Raw genomic sequence first — 21871 nt, 5'->3', positions numbered from 1 at the left:
TGTTTGTTCTGTGCTCAGTGTAGTATTTAATTCTATTAGCTGAACGTTTACATGCTGTCAGTTCAATACTGCCCACTTTACACTAATGCCTTAGAGACATTTCTCATTCTTTATCTTTCAACATTTCCCCTCTTCTTTTCATTAAATGTAAAGTAAACCTCGATTATCCGAATGAGACTGATTGATTTTGTTCAGATAATTGATCTGATCGTAAACAAATGGTCGTTTATGAGTGCCGATTATCGAACATTTCTGTTATCCGGCAATGCACTCCATAATGCCCTTTAACCAATAACTGAATGCTGAGTTGCCTAATGCCATTTATGGGACCTTGAGATTTTGTTTGGATAATCAGAAATTTGGATAAATCATGTTCAGATAATCAGGATTGTACTGTACATTTATTGCTCCAGCCTTCTAACTTTCTGAGCACACTAAAGTACTGACTTTTGAATATGTTGTGACATTTTTGCAACATTGAGTTATTGATCCCTCTTAATATGAAGATCAGCCTTGAACAGAATTGAATTTCAATGACTTTCAGACCAATCTTTTTTTCCCTGTACCTTATGTTCCAATTATTTGTCTTGTTTTCTAAATAATATTACACATGCACTGATTTGTTTAGGGCAGTTTTCCCTTGAGTGTTACTGCTGAGTTCTAATACTACTTGATTCAACTGAAACTTTGTTATTTGGGGAAAATGAAGATTATAGCAAAATAGTTTGCTTGAAAAAATAACTGCTAATAATTTATGAGAACATCCTGATTCTGTTTGCATTTTTTAAGAATGTTTTCACAGGATAAGCCAAATTAGTAATTTTATTTTGGAAAATATAAACTGACAGTTTCAAAGATTGATCTTGGGCATGTAATCTATGCTGTATATGTCTCAAGTTCCTGTACTTCCTATCTAACTACTGTTGGCTTATTAGTATAATTCCTACCTACCAATGTCTTCCTGAACCTTCTCCTAGTCGAGAGTGTGATGCTGGAAAAGCACAGCAGGTCAGGCAGCATCTGAGGAGCAGAAGAATCGACGTTTTGAGCATAAGCCCTTCATCAGGCAACGTATGCCCAAAACGTCGATTCTTCTGCTCCTCTGATGTTGCCTGACCTGTGCTTTTCCAGCACCGCACTCTACTCTGATCTCCAGCATCTGCAGTCCTCACTTTCTCCTGTGTCTTCTCTACATATTGTACTGTTTTCCCCCACTGGACTCTGAGTGCAGAAGTTTGAATTTTAACACTTAAATATTATATTTTGGACTGGGGTAAAGTGTTCCCTACTGATGAGGGAGAGAGGCGAGAAATGGTAGAAATGAGTTTCTCCATTTTTGCTGCGTGTTGTGAATTGGGTGGCATTCTAATTTTGTCATTTTTCTTTCATGTTTCAAGTTCTCCCAGCACCTTTTAAAATTTTTATTTTGCTGTGCACTGATTTTGGAATTTTACAGGTATTAGCTACCTCTGACAAATTATTTGACTGACCACCACTTTTGAGTGCGTGGTGAATATTGGTGAGCTGTGTATTTGTAGGGGTATTACAGTTGAGACTGATTTCTGTTTGGGTGTTGGCAGTAACTAGTGCTCTCTTGAATAATGTAGTTGTGGGTTGAAATCATACTGTAAGATGTGCACAAAAATTAAAACTGTCACTCCTCTGCAGTAACCAAAAGAGAATGCTGGAAAATCTCAGCTGGAAAATCTCAGAAAAGAGCTGATGTTTAGAGCCTAAGTGACCCTTTGACAAAGGGTCAGTTAGACTCGAAACGTCAGCTTTTTTCTCTCCTTACAGATGCTGCTAGACCTGCTGAGATTTTCCAGCATTTTCTCTTTTGGATTCAAATTCCAGCATCTGCAGTAATTTGCTTTTACTCCTCTGCAGTAGTTTTGAATTATTGAATATGTTGGCATTCAGACTAGATTTAAATGTAAAATGTACCACCTTGCCAGCCCCCAGATCAGGTTGAAGCAGTGGTTTCCACAACGCAATTTTGAAGAAGTACTGGGAAGTTATCACTGGTGTTGTAACAAATATTCATCCCTTGACTGATATCACAAAATATCAGGTTATTCAGTCAGTACTCCATTTATTATGGAAGGTTTCTGTGCGTAAATAGACTGCTGTGTTACTTATGTTTCAGCAATGCCTACAGTCATAAGGCACTTGAGTTGTCTGGAAGTCATTGAAAGCTGCTATAAGAATCCAAAAGATCCATTTTCTAGATATCTGATAGCTACATTTATTGCTTATAACAGTGCTCATTAAGAACACTTGGATCTCCAAGTGTTTTAATATTCTTGTTGACTCAATCGCAATTGTAAAACTACCCGAGGAGCCATTCCAGTTTTGGGTTATATCACCAAGCTTGAATTCATTTTTTCAAGTTATTTGATTGCTTCTTAACAATCCTGCATTCACATAAAGGTTATAGAGTATTACTGCTATTTTTGCATAAACTAATAAACTTTGTATTGGTAAATCTTGAAAGTAATGTGCTTGAGCTCATGAATTACATTCTGCAAATATTTGAAGAAGTAACAAAGAAGATTGATGAGGGTAGAGCAGTAGATTTGATCTATATGGACTTCAGTAAGGCGTTTGACAAGGTTCCCCATGAGAGACTGATTAGCAAGGTTAGATCTCATGGAATACAGGGAGAACTAGCCATTTGGATACAGAACTAGCTCAAAGATAGAAGACGGAGGGTGGTGGTGGAGGGTTGTTTTTCAGACTGGAGGCCTTTGATCAGTGGAGTGCCACAAGGATCGGTGCTGGGCCATCTACTTTTTGTCATTTACATAAATGATTTGGATGCGAGCATAAGAGGTACAGTTAGTAAGTTAGCAGATGACACCAAAATTGGAGGTGTAGTGGACAGCGAAGAGGGTTACCTCAGATTACAACAGGATCTGGACCAGATGGGCCAATGGGCTGAGAAGTGGCAGATGGAGTTTAATTCAGATAAATGCGAGGTGCTGCATTTTGGGAAAGCAAATCTTAGCCTGACTTATACACTTAATCGCAAGGTCCTAGGGAGTGTTGCTGAACAAAGAGACCTTGGAGTGCAGGTTCATAGCTCCTTGAAAGTGGAGTCACAGGTAGATAGGATAGTGAAGAAGGTGTTTGGTATGCTTTCGTTTATTGGTCAGAGTATTGAGTACAGGAGTTGGGAGGTCATGTTGCGGCTGTACAGGACATTGGTTAGGCCACTGTTGGAATATTGTGTGCATTTCTGGTCTCCTTTCTGTGAGAAACATGTTGTGAAACTTGAAAAGATTCAAAAAAGATTTACAAGGATGTTGCCAGGGTTGGAGGATCTGAGCTACAGGGAGAGGCTGAACAGGCTGGGGCTGTTTTCCCTGGAGCGTTGGAGGCTGAGGGGTGACCTTATAGAGGTTTACAAAATTATGAGAGGCATGGATAGGATAAATAGACAAAGTCTTTTCCCTGGGGTCGGGGAGTCCAGAACTAAGGGCATAGGTTTAGGGTGAGAGGGGAAAGATATAAAAGAGACCTAAGGGGCAACTTTTTCACGCAGAGAGTGGTACGTGTATGGAATGAGCTGCCAGAGAAAGTGGTGGAGGCTGGTACAATTGCAACATTTAAGAGGCATTTGGATGGGTATATGAATAGGAAGGGTTTGGAGGGATATGGGCAGGGTGCTGGCAAGTGGGACTAGATTGGGTTGGGATATCTGGTCGGCATGGACGTGTTGGACCGAAGGGTCTGTTTCCATGCTGTTCATCTCTATGACTCTCTATGACTCTATACTTTTAAAATATAATGCAACCAAAATCTGTAAAATTATTAAAGCATTTTGCACTCATTCGTTATGAATCCAGTTTTTGATTCCAGCTTTGCTGTTGGTGAATAATTTCATATTTTCACTTTTCTATTGCAGAAATAGATACTAAATCGGTCCTAATCAGCAATCTACATCAAAATGACAGTTTGACTCCTATGACTTCTACAATTACCCAGGGATGCTGTGACATAGCAAGTGTGAATGATACCATGAGTAAGGTAATGTTCTTGTGTCCATTTCAAAGTTGGTTTGTAGAAATTGAGTAGTGTGTTAACTATTTTGCACCCCTTTGTTTAGTGATAGTGCAGATTATGTGAATGCCTTCCACCTGTTTGTTGTTCATGGAATCCCACAACTCAGGAAGAATGTATTCCCCTTTGAATGGTGTACAGTGCAGATTCCCCAGATTGACACTAGGGTGGAAAAGAGATATTTCCTTCCATAGTAGTTAGACACTTGAAATCTGGTAGATAGAGGCAAACAATCCATTCTGATGTCACACTTCAGATCAAGAGCTGAAATCATAAAATTAGATTTGAACTCTTTGGGTACAATAGACACCACTTCACAAAATATTGGTGAAAATCTGGAACAAAGTTCCAGATCTAACCCCCACCACCAAAAAAGGCCGTTAAGGCTAGGAATTGCATACAAGTTTGGTATTAGGTCAGGGCTATTGGACTTCATTAATTTTAAATCATTGCAATTCCTTGATGGACTATGAAATTTTCTGATTCTAGCCAAAGGGAGGAAATTTTGACCCATTGTAACTGTGTCGGCTCCTGGAGGAACTAACCATTTTCATAACCTTCCAAATATTTATCTTTAAAAATCTGTTCTTCTATTTTATTTGATTAGGCATTTAATTACCAAACAGTCATTGTATAAAAAAGTAAATTCTTTGTCTTTCCCTTCATTCATTTGCTGCTGATGCTGCTGCTGCCTTTTAGTTATGGGCTGCTAAATAGAGCAATTGGTTTTCCTGTATTTACTTTATTAAAGTGCTACATAATTTTGAATACTTATCAGATGTCCTCTTACACTTGTCCGTTTTAAGAAAGAGTCAAGTTTCCCCAAAGAAGGGCTTATGCCCAAAATGTTCGATTCTCCTGCTCCTCGGATGCTGCCTGGTCTGCTGTGTTTTTCCAGCACCACATTTTTCAACTCTGGTACTCCAGCATCTGCAGTCCTCACCTTTCTCCTAAAACCTCTCCTTGCCAAGCTGGTACTGTGAATCTTTGTATTTGCCCTATCATCTTGGCATCACCCTTAAGTAGGATATGCAAACTTAAAGCACCACTCTAATAGGAATTTAATCAATGATCTGTTTTAATTTAGTAATTAGCCCTTTGGTTTTGTTCTGTGTTCTGATTTTTTTATTGCAAATTCTACTCTGGTTGCTGTAATCCTTATTCATACCATGTGCTATGCCATGTTTGCAGTACTTTTGTCAATATTGGCAGTGGTGTGCTTCGCAGTTACCTGACTATAAGATTGATTGATTGGTATGTAGGACACAATTCTCAGTAAGTCACTGAAGTATATCTGCCTGGGTCTGCACTTTCTATTTCCCCATAGGGGAAGTGAATCTGAGAGCTAATTGATGAAAGAACCTCCTGCACATTTCCTTTCATCTAATCAGTAGCGAAAAATACTTTAGAAGTGTCTGTTTCCGTACTGTATGACTCTGACCCTATAAGAGGTGAAAAAGAAACAGGAAGAACAGACTAAAGAAAACAGTGTGCAACTTCTTGTTTCTTCAGTTGAAAATAATTTGAATCCAAAATTTGAAATCTGATTAGATTTTCCTTTGTTTCATTTTTATTTAAGGGTGTAAATCAGGAGATGAAGTATGAGAAGGAATCATTTGAAGAGTGTCCTATGTGTCCACATATGAGGTATGTCATTCAGGTACTGCTGTAGTACCAACAAGTTATGATGGTTTTCAAAGGTCCATTTCTTACATTTATTTACAGTGGCTAGTTTATTTTTCTGGGACTATAATTTTAGAACTTCTCAAATTTCTTACACGTTTAATTTGGCCACCTGTTGGTTTCAACATCTAAGAACAGGTCTACTTTGCACTTAGCTGATGTAGTTGCCTTTCTAGCCCCTGTTTCTGTTCTTTGCCTGCATTGGTAATTGGGATGCAAAGCCTGATTTCAGATAGGTAGATGATCTACTGATAACTGATGTACCATGCCAAATGTGTACCATATATTTTTCTGAGTAATGTAATTTATTTATTTTGGATTACTGCTGTGACTTCTGGAGAATGACTGAAAGGACATTGGAAGAGGTGAAATGAAATTGAATGCTGAGCTGGCTGAGAAGAGGACCCAGTGTAAATTGAGGTTGACAATTTGTATGCCTCAGCCCACTGTCTTCCTCTGCAGCTAATGTGGATGATTGCCACACCTGGCAGTGCTTAACACAGCTTGTGCTATGGTGCTCAAGTCCTTCATCTCAAATGAAGGAAGAGTGCCTCCAACTTTGCAAAGTGTGACATCTTCTGTTTTCTGTATATTTGTCAACACAAGGTCTTTTCAAGACACAGAACTGAAACTTGTATTCATAGCTATCTGTATATGCAGTCTGGAGGAATCTTTGCAGACTGCAGTGTTCCTTTTATTTTTCAGTTCCATTTTGTTTTTGCAACTAATCACTGTTACAGAAGTCTGAGATAATTATGATGTAATTTTCACTGACTCAGATTTCAACCTTTTGTCTCCTCTAAAAAGGTTTGATCCTGCAAGTGAAATTGCCCAAGCTGATCTGCTGAAGTCACTGAACGATTCCACAATGACACTTGTGCTCCCTTTCTCCTGCGTTTCATATACTACCAGTAATTATGACTTTGCTGCACATCTGTCTGGAATGATTAACCAAGCTGCATTGAAGCTACATAGCAATAGAGCACTAATTAATTGCCAAGGGAACCCTGATGACCATTCTGCAATCTTCCGTTCTGAAGCTGGCTATTTTGAAATGGGGCTAGATCAAGGTGACACTAATTTTGAATGTAACTCAGGCAATGATCTGGCTAATGTTTCTGCTGATAGCGAAGCTGAGATCAGTAAGGTGTTAAAAGTACTATGGGCACTTTGTATTCAGGTAGATAAGGGATTAAGATTGTATGCATCTTGCATTGTGTTAACTGACAATATTGTAGCTGTACTTCAGATTCCCCAACATGAATTCTTGGGGAATATGCAAAGTGCTTTATCTCAAATGCAAATGGTATCCTGTTTTCCCTGTTCAGAAATTTTGGAAATAGACTTTGAAGTGCCAGAAATGTGTCTTTTATTGAAGATGAAGTCCCATGGTTGTTTTTTTTTCATCTCTGATTCCCAGAATCTGAAAGATTTCTACATGTATTTAAAATCTGTTCTGTATCAACAATCAGAGTCTATTTCAAAGTTGCCTATGCTTGATTATGAGGGACCGCTTCTAAAAGACTTCATTCTTCAGCTTCTGCAACGTCAGCAGTTTTCATTGAATGATACTGAAATTAAAGGTAGTTTTGCTGCATATGTTTTGATCAGCGATAGCCTCATACTGCAGGATCAGTTTGAAGTGTTGAATCCGTCTCTTCCACGTATGGATGAGGTCAGTTGCACTAAGCCGAAGTCTAAGAACTCTCTATATTCTGAAATCTGTTCACTAATTCTTCCAGGGAAAGAAGAGAGTCTCAAGCCTCTGTACATACCGTGTCTGCTGTTTTTGACAGCTCAGAATCTTTATTTTGTAAGGATAGATTTTTGTGTAGCAGCTGAAAGGAATCCTAATTCTGAAAAGGAGGTTGTAAGATGGCCATTTAAATTGAACAGAGTTCCACTGGCTACATTGCTTTTAAATCAAAAACAGAGATCCCATGCTGTTGAAACGGTTGCATTTTCGGATGGCCATGTGCTTGAATTCTTGATTGGATACCAACTTGCAACTGCAGTTTTTGTGCTGCCTCATGAGAAATTCCACTTCTTACGACTGTTCAGTCAACTGAGAGCAAGCCTTCAGGGTGTCAAGTCGATCGTGATACATAGAGCTTCTCCAGATCACAGCTGCTTGGAAAAACGTTCTGCAGATACTATGAGTCAATCTCCAGAAACCAAAAGGTAATAACAAGACAACGTATGGTTGGTTGCTCAATCTAAAATGAGTTTCATAAGGGAGATAATCTAAAGTAAAATATCTGAAAGAGTCGCCTCCACCTCTTCCCATTCTGCAACCAACATGTTTTTGCATATAGGAAGGTAGGAGTAGTTGTCCTGGGGATCTTTTGATTGATATTGATTAATTTGTATGATTTGTTAATGATAAATTGTGAATATGCTCATTCTGCTTTGGAAGTGGAATGTTTCCCTCGCTGCCTGGTGAACTTGAGTTTTGATAGCAGTGTTAGGTGCTTGTATAAAATCTATCAAATTTAATGCATACGTTATACTTTAATACAAGGTTTTAACTTCTGAGTTGGAAATGAAATTTGACTTATAGCCAGCAAGTGTTAAAGTAGCTGTCCAAGAATGATCTCTATGTGGCTGTTGATCAAGTAATTGATGAGTAGAATCCTTTTATAGAAGCTTTTGCTGTTCCATGATTTGAAAATTTGGTTTAAACCCAAAGCTTTAAACTAAAAGAACTGTGGATGTTGGAAATACGAAACAAAAACAGATATGGCTGCAAAATCTCAGCCAGTCTTGTAGCATCTGTGGAGAGAAGTCATTGTTAACATTTTGGGTCCAGTGATACTACTTCAGAAGAGATTTGCTAAGATTTTCCAGCCATTTCTGTTTTTGTAACTGAAGACTTTGTGTGTTCTGGTGTTGAGTGAGGTAACATGATTGATAACACCACTTCAATTTAGATAATCTTTTTTGATGGCTGAAAGCTGTCTTAGTTTCATGCTTGTTTAGCTCTGTATTTAAAACACTAAAGCTTCCATCATGTACCTTTTTTCCATTAATAATTTAATTGGGTCCTCTAAGTTAATAACCACAGCAAACTATATAAACAATGCATGCAGACACTTCATGAAAATGGTTTCTAGCAAGCTTAACAGACTGGAAAATTTGCATTGAAATTTAGAATGATTAAGTATTGCAACATAGAAATTGGCCAATTGCCAATCATATACTGCTAACGTCCTGTTCTGATTGAAACATAGGCAAAACAGCTAAACTCAAATGAGATGAGAGTGACTGCCCTTGACATTAAAATAACAATTGCTAGAATGTTGCATCCAGGAACAGCAGCAGAACTGGGGCAACCTCTCCACTGATTGTAGTAACACGTGACATGAAGAAGGATATGATTGTTGGTTAGTCAGCTCCTTCCCGGAGCATCATTAGAGGAGATTCTCAGGATAGTGTTCTAGAATCAGCCGTCGTCAGGTGCTTCATTCATGACTTTTTTGGGAATTGGGAATGTTTGCACAGTGTTCAGCACAATTCATGACAACTCTGATACTGAAGCAATCCATTGCAATGTGGAACAAGACTTTAACCAAGCTGCTTACCATTCTGACTTGGAAATTTATTGCCAGGTTCCTTTTAATGTTGTTGGGTCAAATACTGGAATTCCCTCCCTTGCTGCATTGTGATTCTACAGCAGATGGACTGCAATGGTTCAACAAGGCAGCTTACCACCACCTTCTTGAGGGCACTTAGGGAAAGGCAGTAAATGCTAGCCCAGTCAGTGATGTGCACACTCATAAATACAGAAGAACCTCGATTATCCGAAGGACATGGATGGGGAGTATTTTGTTCAGTTAATCGAATGCCAGATAACATAGTTTAGCCAAGCATTTGGACCTTGTGATCTTGCCAGATAATCTGATATTCGGATAATCGAGGTTCCTCTCTGTAAATCATTTTTAACTAAAGACCTGGACAGCATCCGGTCTTGGGGTGATGAGAGGCAAATAGCATTTGTGCCAATCAAATGCGAGACCAGAACCATGTTCAAAAAGAGGAATCTAATTATCGCTTTTGACAATCAGTGCCATTGTCATTGCTGAACCTCCCACTATCAACATTGAGTTACCATTGACCAGATGCTGAACTGGATCGAACATATAAATATCACAGCTACAAGACCAGATCTGAGCTTAGGAATTCTGCACTGTTATTCACTTCATCCATTTAACTGTATTCCCAAAGTGTGTTCACCATCAGCAAAGCACCAAGCAATGTGAAATGAAATATCCTCCACTTGCTTGGTGAGTGCAACTCCAATAGCATTCTCTGGAAGCTCAATACCCTTCAGGGCAAAACAACCTGCATGATTGCCTTCCCATTTGCTCCTTTTAAAATCTTTCATTGGCACAAGGTGGTAACAGTATTTATCCTTCAGTTGCATCTTTTAAACTGATGACCTGTACCACCTCAAAGGACAAGGGCAGCATGAGCATGAGAGCACTGCCACCTAGAAGTCTCTCTCCAAGCTCCCCAGTATCCTAATTTGGAACTTACCCCATTTCTTTACTTCACTGGGTCAAAATCCTTTGAATTGTTTCCTAACAGCACTGGGTGCACCTACCTGCAGTGAACTGCAATAGTTCAAGAAGGTGTCTCACAATCACCTACTCTGGGGCAATAAATTTTGACTTAGCTAGTAACACCCACATCCTGTGAAGAAAAAAAGGAAGTCACTGCATTAACGGCAGTTTGTGACAGAATTTGTCAGCTTTTTAGTGTGAAGAAACTTTTCCTAATCTCCAAAGAAATATTTTTATTTTATCTTGAACTTACGCCTATTTGTTAACACCTTGCTGACTATAGGAAATAGCTTAATTCATAATTATCATCCTTTTTTTTAAACTAGATTTTCCTAAAGCTTTCTCTGCCTCAACAGTGAGTCTCACAGTGACTCTCATAGTGAGTGACATGGGGGTGAAGGAGTGGCGAAACGCCTCGGGGTCAAACTATAAACTCATCAGTCCTGCTAAGACATGGGAGATTATTCCTGTGCCTTGTACATTGGTTCTATGTTCACCCTACAGTAGAATGGCCATTGACTCTTCAGTATATTCCAGTTATAGTCTAATCAAGATCTTGTCTGTTTGAATTACCTTTGTATTTATGCAAAATGCAATTTTGAAGGAATGATAACATTATTTCTGCCTCTGCATTAAAATGGACTGCTGAAGATCATCACACATAAGGTTACCCCATTTTTTGATGTATACCTCTGTACTTGGTTTATAAGTTGATGATTCCCTCAAGTCTTTAAGATGACATTTTCATCAGATTATTTTACAGATTTGGGGTGCACAGGATTAAGCAACTTTGTTGTCACAAGAATTTAAAATACACCCAGCACACGGAGCACTGCGCATGGTGACTGCCACATTATGTGGTAATAAAAGTTTAAATAATTTAGGCTAGGAAGTAGGTTGAGAAAACAAGTGTTTGGAGCCTACTATTCTGTTGCACACAGACATTTGGTTTCCATTATTTTTTCCTGTCTCGATATCATCATCCAGTTAATTACATTTCCTGTAACATGTATTCCTTTTTAAGCCTCCATATTTTCTGTTTTTATACAGCAACCAAACAAACACCAGGTCGAAGCTGAATCTTTCTCTGCTGTATCCTTCAGAGGCACTGCTGCAAAAACTAACTGAAGAAAACCAGTGTCCCTTTTATCTTTCTGCTTCCCAGTCTCTCTCGCATCTGGCAGGATTGAAAGGAAGAGCCATTGTGGAATATTTTCACAATAGTGTAGCTGAGGTAATCTATATAACATGGTTAGGATGCATACATGTCGATATCCTCATTGCTTCAGCCATCATAGATGAGGTCATTTGGATATAATAGTGGTGGCAAGCCTTTTAACTGCAATGCTAATCTTCAATGGCTTGTTATCCCTTACTTGAGGGAGGCTTTGACCACATGAAAATAGCACTGTGTGTATGAGTATTTTCAGAATTGCCTTACCCATATCTTACCTTATTTGTCTTCACTGTCTTGTAGGGGAATTGTAGATAATTGTTAGATATCATAAAATCATGTCTAGAATCATAGACTGTCCTTCTCCTGCACTGTAACCCTTCAACCTTTGTGTTTTTACTAGCTCACCCAGGCAACTCGGGTGGTCTCACTCACCTATCCTTTCCCCATACCCCTGAACACTTCTTCTGTTTAGGTGTTTGTTGAATTCCTTTATGAAAGCCACAATTGATTCTATCTCTTGAAATTCATTTTCATGCCATCTGGCTCTTGACCATTCCACCAATGGGAATAGTTTCCCTCTACTCTGTGCAGGTCCATTGTGATTTTGAACAGCTGTATCAGTTCTCCTCTCAACCTTCTCTCCTGTAAAAAGAATAACCCCTGCTTTTCCAAGCTATACATTTGTGGCTGAAATTCCACATCCCTGGAACTATCCATGTAAATCTTTTTAGTATTCTATCTAATATCTCATATCTTTGCTGGCCTCAATTAGCAACACTAGTTAAATATGAGCTAGCATTTTATAAAGGTTCTCCTCAATTGTTTTGCTTTTGTATTCTGTATCTCTGTGTAGAAATTCCAAGACCCTTTATGCCTATTTAACTGCTTTCTCAACTTGCCCTGTCGCTTTAATGATTATTACTCCCAGGTGTCTCTGTTTTTGTAACCCCTTTAGAATTGTACTCTGTTTTATTCTGCTGCTTCTCATTAATCCCATCAAATTATATTTCTGAACATTAAAGTTCACCTTTTAGATATACACCCATTTTACCGAGAATCTGTGTTCTCTTGATATCTTCATTATTTATAGTAATACTAAGTGATGTGCCATCTGCCCTGTACATCCAAGTCTATATCATTAATATGTCAATAAAAGTGGTTATGGAACCGAACACCGGAATCCCCACTGCATATCTTCCTCCAGTCTGAGAAACATGTTTATTTCTTGACACTTGACAAATTTATAATCACGCTATCATTATGACTTTTATTTCATAGCTTTATATTGGTTGGGAAGCATTAGAACATGCCTTTTGGAAATCCAAATCATTACCATCACCAAATTGAACCATATTATCCACAACTTGTACTGTCATCTCATCAGAAAACTATAATGGTTAGTTAAACATGATTTGCCTTTAATAAATCTATGCTGGCTTTCCTTAATTGACCCACAATTGTCCAAGTGACTGGTTTCATTGTAAGTATAATCATTGCTACATTTTCTGCAATCAAGGATAACCTGACTGATCTGTTGTTGATGAGTTTATCCTTTAACTAAGTGTGCGAAATTTAAGATTCTTCAGTGCTCTGGCACCACCTCTCTATTGGAAAATGATTTGATGGCAGCATAGTGGCTCAGTGGTTAGTACTGCTGCTTCACAGTGACAGGGACCTGGATTTGATTCCACCCTTGGGCAACTGTATGGAATTTGCACATTCTCCCCATGTCTGCATTAGGTTTTTCTGGGTGCTCAACTTCCCTCCCATAGTCTAAAGCTGTGCAGCTTTGGTGAATTGGCCATGGGAAATGTAGGGTTACAGGGATAGGATTAGGGAGTGGGTCTGGGTGGGCTGCTCTTTAGAGGTTCAGTGTGGAATTGATAGGTTGAATGGCGTGCTCCCACATTAGGAATTCTATGTTTCTATGATGCTGTTGGCCAGTGTCATCCTTGCTTAAGCTAGTAACTGCTGGTGCAACTTCTGTAGTCCTGATGACCTGGTAATTTTGAGAACAGCCAGCCTTTCTAATATCTTCTGTTCAGTCGATGTTTAGTACATTAATAATGTCCTGTCTCATAATGACTTCAGCAGTATCCTCTTTCTTTCAAGACAGATGCAAGGTACCAATTTAGTACCTCAGACATGTACTTTTTTGGCCCCTAATCAATTCCACCCCTTACTACCCATTACCATTTATATAGCTGTGGATGTCTATCTTATTTCCTTTTTCACTTCCTTTGTTAATGTTCTATGTTCAGCTTCATGCTTAATTGTATTTATCAACCTGAGATTTGTCATATGCAACCTTTTTCTGCTTCATTTCACTTTTTGTTTGGTCATTCTGGGTGCTCTGGTTTGTTTATCTTGCCTTTCTTAACTTCAACCATCTCGTTTTCACAAGCACTTTAATTTCTATGTGCCAATTGGATGTGCTAGGAATTGCTTTTCCTGTCACTTGTCTGTCTGCATAGTAAGCTTCCAATTTGTTTGTTTATTTGACTCATTTTGATGTCGGAGTTAATTTTGTCAAATTTGTGGTCACATTTTTAGAATGATCTTCAGTGAATGTGCATTTGTTGCTGATGTACTTGTATTGTTTGCTCAGGACTCAAATTTCCTTCTCTCAGCAATTTGTCTTGGCTTTTTTTTGCTCTTTTTTACTTGATGTCCAAGTATTTGATCCTAGTTTACTATAAATTTGTTCTTCTGGAATTTAATGATCATTTGGACCAACAACTGATGTAGGGACCCGGGTTTGAATCCCTATCACAGCAGATGGTGGAACTTGAATTCAATAAAAAAAACAAAAATCAAGAGTCTATAGATGACCGTGAAACCATGTCGATTGTCAGAAAAACCCATCTGGTTCGCTAATGTCCTTTAGGGAGGGACATTGCCTTTCTTGCCTGCTCTGGCCACAGCAATGTGGTGGACTCTTAACTCCCCTCTGGGAAATTATAGATGGGCTATAAATGCTGCCTAGCCAGTGACACTCCCATCTTGTGAATGAATTAAAAAATACAGTAGGTCTATTATATGAAAGGATAAAGTATTTTCAAACTGAACTGATGGCTAAAAGCAGAATTAGATTACTTACAGTGTGGAAACAGGCCCTTCGGCTCAACAAGTCCACACCGACCCGCCGAAGCGCAACCCACCCATACCCTACATTTACCCCTTGCCTAACACTATGGGCAATTTAGCATGGCCAATTCACCTGACCCGCACATCTTTGGACTGTGGGAGGAAACCAGAGCACCCGGAGGAAACCCACGCAGACACGGGGAGAACGTGCAAACTCCACACAGTCAGTCGCCTGAGTCGGGAATTGAACCCGGGTCTCAGGCGCTGTGAGACAGCAGTGCTAACCACTGTGCCACCGTGCCGCCTAATTGGTTGAACAGTTTTTTTTATCATACCTTTTTAGATGCTTTCTTTTCTTTTTCCTCTATTTCACAATTTTTTCTTCACTATGCTGTTGCAGGTTGAGAATGAGGAGCTGAAACATTTAACTTGGTCTTCGGTTGTATTTTATAAATGTTCTGAGCTTGAGGTGACTGCCTGCATAATGCTCTCAACCAAAGCATTATATTTTGTGTTGGATGATACCATCATTCAGCTTGCTGATCAATCTGGTAGGATTAATTGATTGTGTTTATTGAAATACCACATACCTCATGTAGTAGCAATTATCTTCAATTCCTGTTTATTGCACGTATGAGTTTTGTTGTTTGATTTTAGAACGTGAAAATGTCATTTGGGTCTTAAGTAATGCGCACCTAAGAATACTGTTGATCACAAATGGGATGGAATCACTTGGCTCATTTAATCTGAATACCTTGAAGTAATGCTGAGAGTAATGCCAATAATAAATTTTAAAAGGAAATTGGGCATAAATTTGGAAAGGAAAAATTTGTAAGGCCAGGAGAAAGAGTGGGAGTAGTTTGTCATTTATTCATAGGATTTGAGCATTGCTCAGTCAGCATTTATTACACATCCCTGATAACCCTTGAAAGTGATAGTAAGTTGCTGTCTTGATTTTCTGCAGTCTATTTGGTCTAGTATACCTATAGTGCTGCTGAGAGGGAGCTCTAGGACTTTGACCCAGCAATTATAAAGGAATGGTGATAGTTCCAAGTCAGGGTAGTTGCCGGCTTTCAGGGGAACTAGTAGGTAGTGGTGTTCCCATGTACCTGCTGTCCTTGTCCTTCTAGATGGTAGAGATTGCAGATTTGGAAAACATTTTTGGAAGAGCCTGGGTGAGTTATTGTGTGCATCTTCTGGATGTTGCACATTGCTGCCACTATGCTTTAGTGTGAGATAGGATGCTCGTCAAATGGGCAACTTTTGTCCTGAATGTTATCAATCTACTTACGTTGCTGCATCGCACTCATCCAATAAGTGGAGCATATTTCATCACACTCCTGCGTTGTGCTTTGCAGATGGTGCACAGGCTTTGAGTTACTTGTTGCAGAATTCCAAGTATCTAACTTGCTGTTGTAGCCATAATATTCTTTCGTGGGTAGTCCAGTTCATTTTCTGTGAGGTGTTGAATAGCTCTTTCAAAGATCTGGCATGGGCGTTGTGGGACAAAGTATCTTTTGCCGTCACGTATGCTCCTGTGATATTTGTATTGCAATTGGAATTGAGAAACTATGGAAGTATTTGACGTAAAAGTACCTTTTCTCAGCTTTTAGCATGAAAGCTATACTGCAGGGAGGTTTGGGAGAGTGCCCAAGAGTGGACCTGGGAAGAGTAGGGTGAGATTAAACCATTCACCTGACATCCGTGCACTGCGTAGGTTGGAAATGATCAAATAATGCAAGTTACAAAAACATTGGTATTTTCTTCCTTTTAAACTAAAACCAGTTTTTAGCACCATTGGCTTACTTGAGTATTCATATCACGTAGAGGAGTTGTGCATTTAACGTTGTTTTGTAATTATTATAAGTAGATTGGAGAGTTTCATTGATAAATAATAAATTAGTGCCTTCTGAATCTTGTGCCAGCTTTACCTTAAGGAGAGTAAAACTGTTGCTTTTTGGACCTCTGTCTTGGCAATCCAGATTAAGTTGGGGATATAAAGTGAATAAATATATTTGAATATATTAAGATTGCAGTAAAATTTAATGACCTGTTTTCATAAATTTTTATTAGGATGTTGGGATGAGCAACAATCTTTCGACTCTGAAAATACCTGCCTACTGCTTTCCTTCTGCTTTGTCCTAAAACTAAATGATCTGCAGTCTGTGCATGTAGGACTTTTTGATCAGTATTTTCGCATCACTGGTAAGTCAATCCACATTTTCAGTCAGTGGTTCAGTCTTGCTAATATCTAGAAAATATCTAATCTTACATTGTTATAAAAAGGGACAGTGGTAAACTTCAGATGTATTTCTTAAAAATCTGTACACATTTTGGCAAAATGATGCATTGCTGATAGATGTCAGCCAGCACTCTTGGAGTTTTAATGCTGATATGAAGTATGGAGTTTCTCCTTGTCTAATAAAGTTCAGTCCTTTTTTAAACAATTTCCTTCATCTTGTTAATCTTACAGCACAGGAGGCAATTCAGCCCATCATGTCTTAGCCAGCTCTTTGAGAAAGCTATCAGACTCATTCCATACCTCTGCTCCTTCCCCATCTATCAATCCATCACTTTGTCAGGTAGTTCCTTCCAGATCAAAAAAAAAGTCTCCCTGTTCTCTTCATCTTCCTTCTAGTTATTTTGCTAATTATCTTAAATTTGTGTTCTAATTATTTATCTTTCCTCCAATGGAAATTGTTTATCCTTTTTCCTTCTGTATCCAAATCCTTCATAATTTTACTAGTAATTCTCTGACTAAAATTTCTGCTTTAAATGACTTTACTCCTGTCACGTAATTGCTCCCTCATCCCTGGTCACTCTCCTCTATAATTTGTTACTGCAGCCTTTGAGTACTACAGTGTATGATGGTACCAAAGTTGACTGTGTATGATATTTATATCCATTCTTAGTTTATAATTTTTGTAGAACAGATCAGATTCCCAGTTAATGCACATTTTTGTCAAATTCTTTTTGAAGAGTTGACCAATGTAATAAAATTATCAAGCTCATTTTAAGTGGAGAATTTGTGAATTTTCAAAAATCAGTATTGCAGCAATGTGTAAAGTTAATCTTTAATAAGATCTGTTGCCTGCAAGGTGTTAGAAAGGATTCTGAGGGATAGGATTTATGACCATCTGGAAGAGCATGGTTTGATTAAATGCAGTCAACACGGCTTTGTGAGGGGCAGGTCATGCCTCACAAACCTTATCGAGTTCTTTTGAGGATGTGACTAGAAAAGTTGATGAGGGTCGAGCTGTGGATGTGGTGTATATGGACTTCAGCAAGACATTTGATAAGGTTCCCCATGGTAGGCTCATTCAGAAGGTCAGGAGGAATGGGATACAGGGGAACTTAGCTGTCTGGATACAGAATTGGCTGGCCAACAGAAGACAGCGAATGGTAGTAGAATGAAAATATTCTGCCTGGAAGTCTGTGGTGAGTGGTGTTCCACAGGGCTCTGTCCTTGGGCCTCTACTGTTTGTAATTTTGTTAATGACTTGGATGAGGGGATTGAAGGATGGGTCAGCAAGTTTGCAGACGACAGAAAGATTAGAGGTTCGTTGACAGTATAGAGGGCTGTTATAGGTTGCAACGGGACATTGACAGGATGCAGAGATGGGCTGAGAGGTGGCAGATGGAGTTCAACCTGGATAAATGCGAGGTGATGCATTTTGGAAGGTCGAATGTGAAAGCTAAATACAGGTTTAAGGATAGGATTCTTGGCAGTGTGGAGGTACAGAGGGATTTTGGTGTGCAGGTACATAGATCCCTTAAAATGGCCATCCTTAAAAGGGCTCATGCCCGAAACATCGATTCTCCTGCTCCTTGGATGCTGCCTGACCTGCTGCGCTTTTCCGGCAACACATTTTCAGCTCTGATCTCCAGCATCTGCAGTCCTCATTTTCACCCAAGTGGACAGGGTTGTTAAGAAAGCATATGGTGTTTTGGCTTTCATTAACAGGGGTATTGAGTTTAAGAGTCGTGAGATCTTATTGCAGCTCTATAAGACTTTGGTTAGACTCTACTTGGAATACTGCATTCAGTTCTGGTCGCCCTATTACAGGAAAGATGTGGATGCTTTGGAGAGGGTTCAGAGGAGGTTTACCAGGATGCTGCCTGGGCTGGAGGGCTTATCTTATGAAGAGAGGTTGACTGAACTTGGATGTCTTTCGTTGGAGAAAACGAGGAGGAGAGGGGACCTAATTGAGATATACAGGATAATGAGAGGCATCGATAGTCTCTGGATAGCGACTCTATTTCCCAAGGCAGAAATGACTAACACGAGGGGTCATAGTTTTAAGCTGGTTGGAGGAAAGTATAGAGGGGATGTCAGAGGTGGGTTCTTTACACAGAGAGTTGTGAGAGCATGGAATGCATTACCAACAGCAGTTGTGGAAGCAAGGTCATTGGGGACATTTAAGAAACTACTGGACATGCATATGGTCGCAGAAATTTGAGGGTGCATACATGAGAATCAGTGGTCGGCACAACATCGTGGGCTGAAGGGCCTGTTCTGTGCTGTACTGTTCTACGTTCTAATAAATGTGCTTTGTCATCAAAGCACAGTCAGCTAACAAGTTAAAATTTTCCACTGTTTAAGATCTTTATTATTGGAAAAAGTGTTCTTCAGAATGAGGGAAAGCTGTACTACACTTAGGCAAACAATGCAGTTCTGGGGTGGCACAATGGCTCAGTGGTTAGAACTGCTACTTCAGTACCAGGGTCCCAGGTTCAATTCCAGTCTCAGGCCACTGTCTATGTGGAGTATGCACATTCTCCCCATGTCTGTGGGGTTTCCTCCAGGTGCTCCAGTTTCCTCCCACAGTCCAAAGATGTGCAGGTCCAGTGAAGTGGCCATGCTAAATTGCCCATCGTGTTAGGTCTATTAGTCAGGGAATGGCTCTGGATGGGTTACTCTTTGGAGCATCAGTGTGGTTATAGCTCCTATTTCTAGATCTGACAAATTCAACATTTTAAAAATATTGTTGCTTCACTGTATTTTTATAACTTTTGATCTAGGCCCATCTGCTGAGCACATTGTTGCTTGCCTGACCAGGGACAGCTATACCACACACAACTTTGTGCAGCAGTTAATGGCTGTTTTATCTTTGTTGGAACGGACACCTTCGCCAGAACCGGTAGAACTTGATTTCTATACAGAATTTGGAAAGAAAAGCACAGGTAATGTAAACTGGATTGTAAAATTTTGGGTGGTCTACCCTGAAGAGCTATTTAAAGGAAATTGTGCAACCACATCTTACCTAAAATCTGTAATTAGTCCTTTGGTTACACTTGCCCTTTTAGTGATTTGCACAATGGAAGATACTTGTTTATTTATGCATTAGTTTGTAGAATATTTTAAGAATGTGGTATATAGAAAAAAAAACCATGGCCTCTAACTGATTTTTCTTACCTGAATATTAAATGACTGCCGCAGTTTATAATACTGCCTGTTTAGGATTGTAATCAAGACCTTCAAACTGTCTATATATTCTTGATGTAAATTTTCTGATTGTTATTATCCTATCAGATTCCCTGCATATGATTCGTGCTCATAAAGACTGGCAGTGTGAACTGAATTTAGTGCATAAATCTGAAGATAATCATTCAATAAGTTCTCACCATTGTTAGATAATTCCCAGTATATTTTGGAGTTAAATGTTTTATTAGGTTCTGATTACAATTTATTGAATACACTGTCCATTCTACTACTAGTGCACATAAAGGATCTTAATTTGAGTGAACATTGTTATAGCTCCTATTTAACCCTTCCTTAAGGGAGATTCTCCTTAGAGTAAAAAGTGAGGTCTGCAGATGCTGGAGATCAGAGCTGAAAATTTGTTGCTGGTTAAAGCAGAGCAGGTCAGGCAGCATCCAAGGAACAAGAAATTTGACGTTTCAGGCCAGAGCCCTTCATCAGGAATCTGATGAAGGGCTCTGGCCCGAAACGTCGAATTTCCTGTTCCTTGGATGCTGCCTGACCTGCTGTGCTTTAACCAGCAACAAATTTTCAGCTCAGATTCTCTTTAGAGGCAACACCAAATAAAATTAAATATATTGGTTTGCAATTCAATTTATGTAAAATATGTTAATTTGCAAGGGCTGTTTGTAACCTGTATGCGTCTCTTCTGAACAGGTCAAATGGAAAATTATGAAATAGTCCACTCCAGGGTGAAATTCATTTACCCAAGTGAAGAAGAAGTTGGTGACTTGACTTATATAGTAGCAGAAAACATACAGGAATCAAATAACCTCCAGACATCGAACATACTTTTGTATGTTTTAGCATTTCAAGTAAAGTTTCTGGAGACGCCTTCTCATACTAGCAAAAGTTCTCTACATCCTAAAACCTTAATTTTGACTAGTTACGATATGCTTCTATTTGAAGAAGATTATGTCAGTTACCCATTGCCAGAATTTGCAAAGGAGCCTCCACAAAGGGATAAGTACAAATTAACTGATGCCAGGAGGATCCGCGATCTTGATCGCGTACTCATGGGTTATCAGACTTATCCACAGGCCATCACATTTGTGTTTGATGATGTGCAGAACCGTGACCTCTTAAGTGACATGATGCTTGACCATTTTGGACATCCACTTAATGCCTCTTCTGCAAATAAAAAATACCAGAGCAATGCCAGCAGTGAAGTTCAGTGGTGTCTCTTTGTAGCCAGTCCTGAAAGTCGTGAGAAGCTGATTGCATTGCTTGCTAGACAGTGGGAACTGCTTTGCAGTAGAGAACTGCCAGTTGAACTTACTGGTTAACCTTTTGTTGATGCCAAGTATGACCAATAAGCTATAAAACTAAATTGTACTGATGATTAACAATTATTTGTACAGCACTCTTGGGGATTGTAAATATCATGGGAGTCAGACTAGTTTTTTTTTGATGTTTAGGGCTTTTAAAGTTTATTTTTTACAAATTCAGTGTAAACAAGTTGTACACACTTATGCATCCTGCTTTTGTGCAATATAAACTGAACATAAAGGTCACTTATATGTTATGCTTGAACGTTTTTGAAATATTAAGTGCAATGTTTATCTAATGGACAATTTTGTGTAGCATGCTGCTATAATGAATTTGAAATAAAGTTATTGGTCCTGGATTTTTTTAAAAAAGGTACTTTGCTTTAATCAAATTTTTATGATATTCAATGAATAGTTTTCTACAGATTAAGCTGCATTTTGAATATTATTACATAGTACTATAACATTAATGAGATGTAGATTCAAATTAATTTGTTCTGTTCCCTATCTGGAATGAGAAAGTTAGGCAGCAGTTATTTATTTACTTCTA

General features: G+C 38.9%; 1 protein-coding gene across 5 annotated transcripts in view; it reads left to right on the top strand.

The window, feature by feature from the left end:
• Positions 1–21617, top strand: part of nisch (nischarin) — a 62864-nt gene extending 41247 nt beyond the window's left edge. The window contains exons 14-21 of one of the 5 annotated variants that reach the window (XM_060835477.1): positions 3908–4029; positions 5642–5709; positions 6553–7926; positions 11358–11541; positions 14972–15122; positions 16645–16776; positions 19594–19755; positions 20711–21617. In XM_060835477.1, coding sequence (XP_060691460.1) covers positions 3908–4029; positions 5642–5709; positions 6553–7926; positions 11358–11541; positions 14972–15122; positions 16645–16776; positions 19594–19755; positions 20711–21339 — 2822 coding nt within the window. In that variant the 3' untranslated portion in view covers positions 21340–21617. Of the gene's footprint in view, positions 1–3907; positions 4030–5641; positions 5710–6552; positions 7927–11357; positions 11542–12762; positions 12855–14971; positions 15123–16644; positions 16777–19593; positions 19756–20710 lie in introns of those variants that run through there. The other 4 variants (XM_060835478.1, XM_060835479.1, XM_060835481.1 and 1 more) reach the window with 4 other exon arrangements.
• Positions 21618–21871: the final 254 nt, after the last annotated feature.

The sequence above is a fragment of the Hemiscyllium ocellatum genome, chromosome 14 (genome assembly GCF_020745735.1).
Source record: "Hemiscyllium ocellatum isolate sHemOce1 chromosome 14, sHemOce1.pat.X.cur, whole genome shotgun sequence".
Lineage (NCBI taxonomy): Eukaryota > Metazoa > Chordata > Chondrichthyes > Orectolobiformes > Hemiscylliidae > Hemiscyllium > Hemiscyllium ocellatum.
This window is presented reverse-complemented; position numbering and strand designations above follow the sequence as displayed.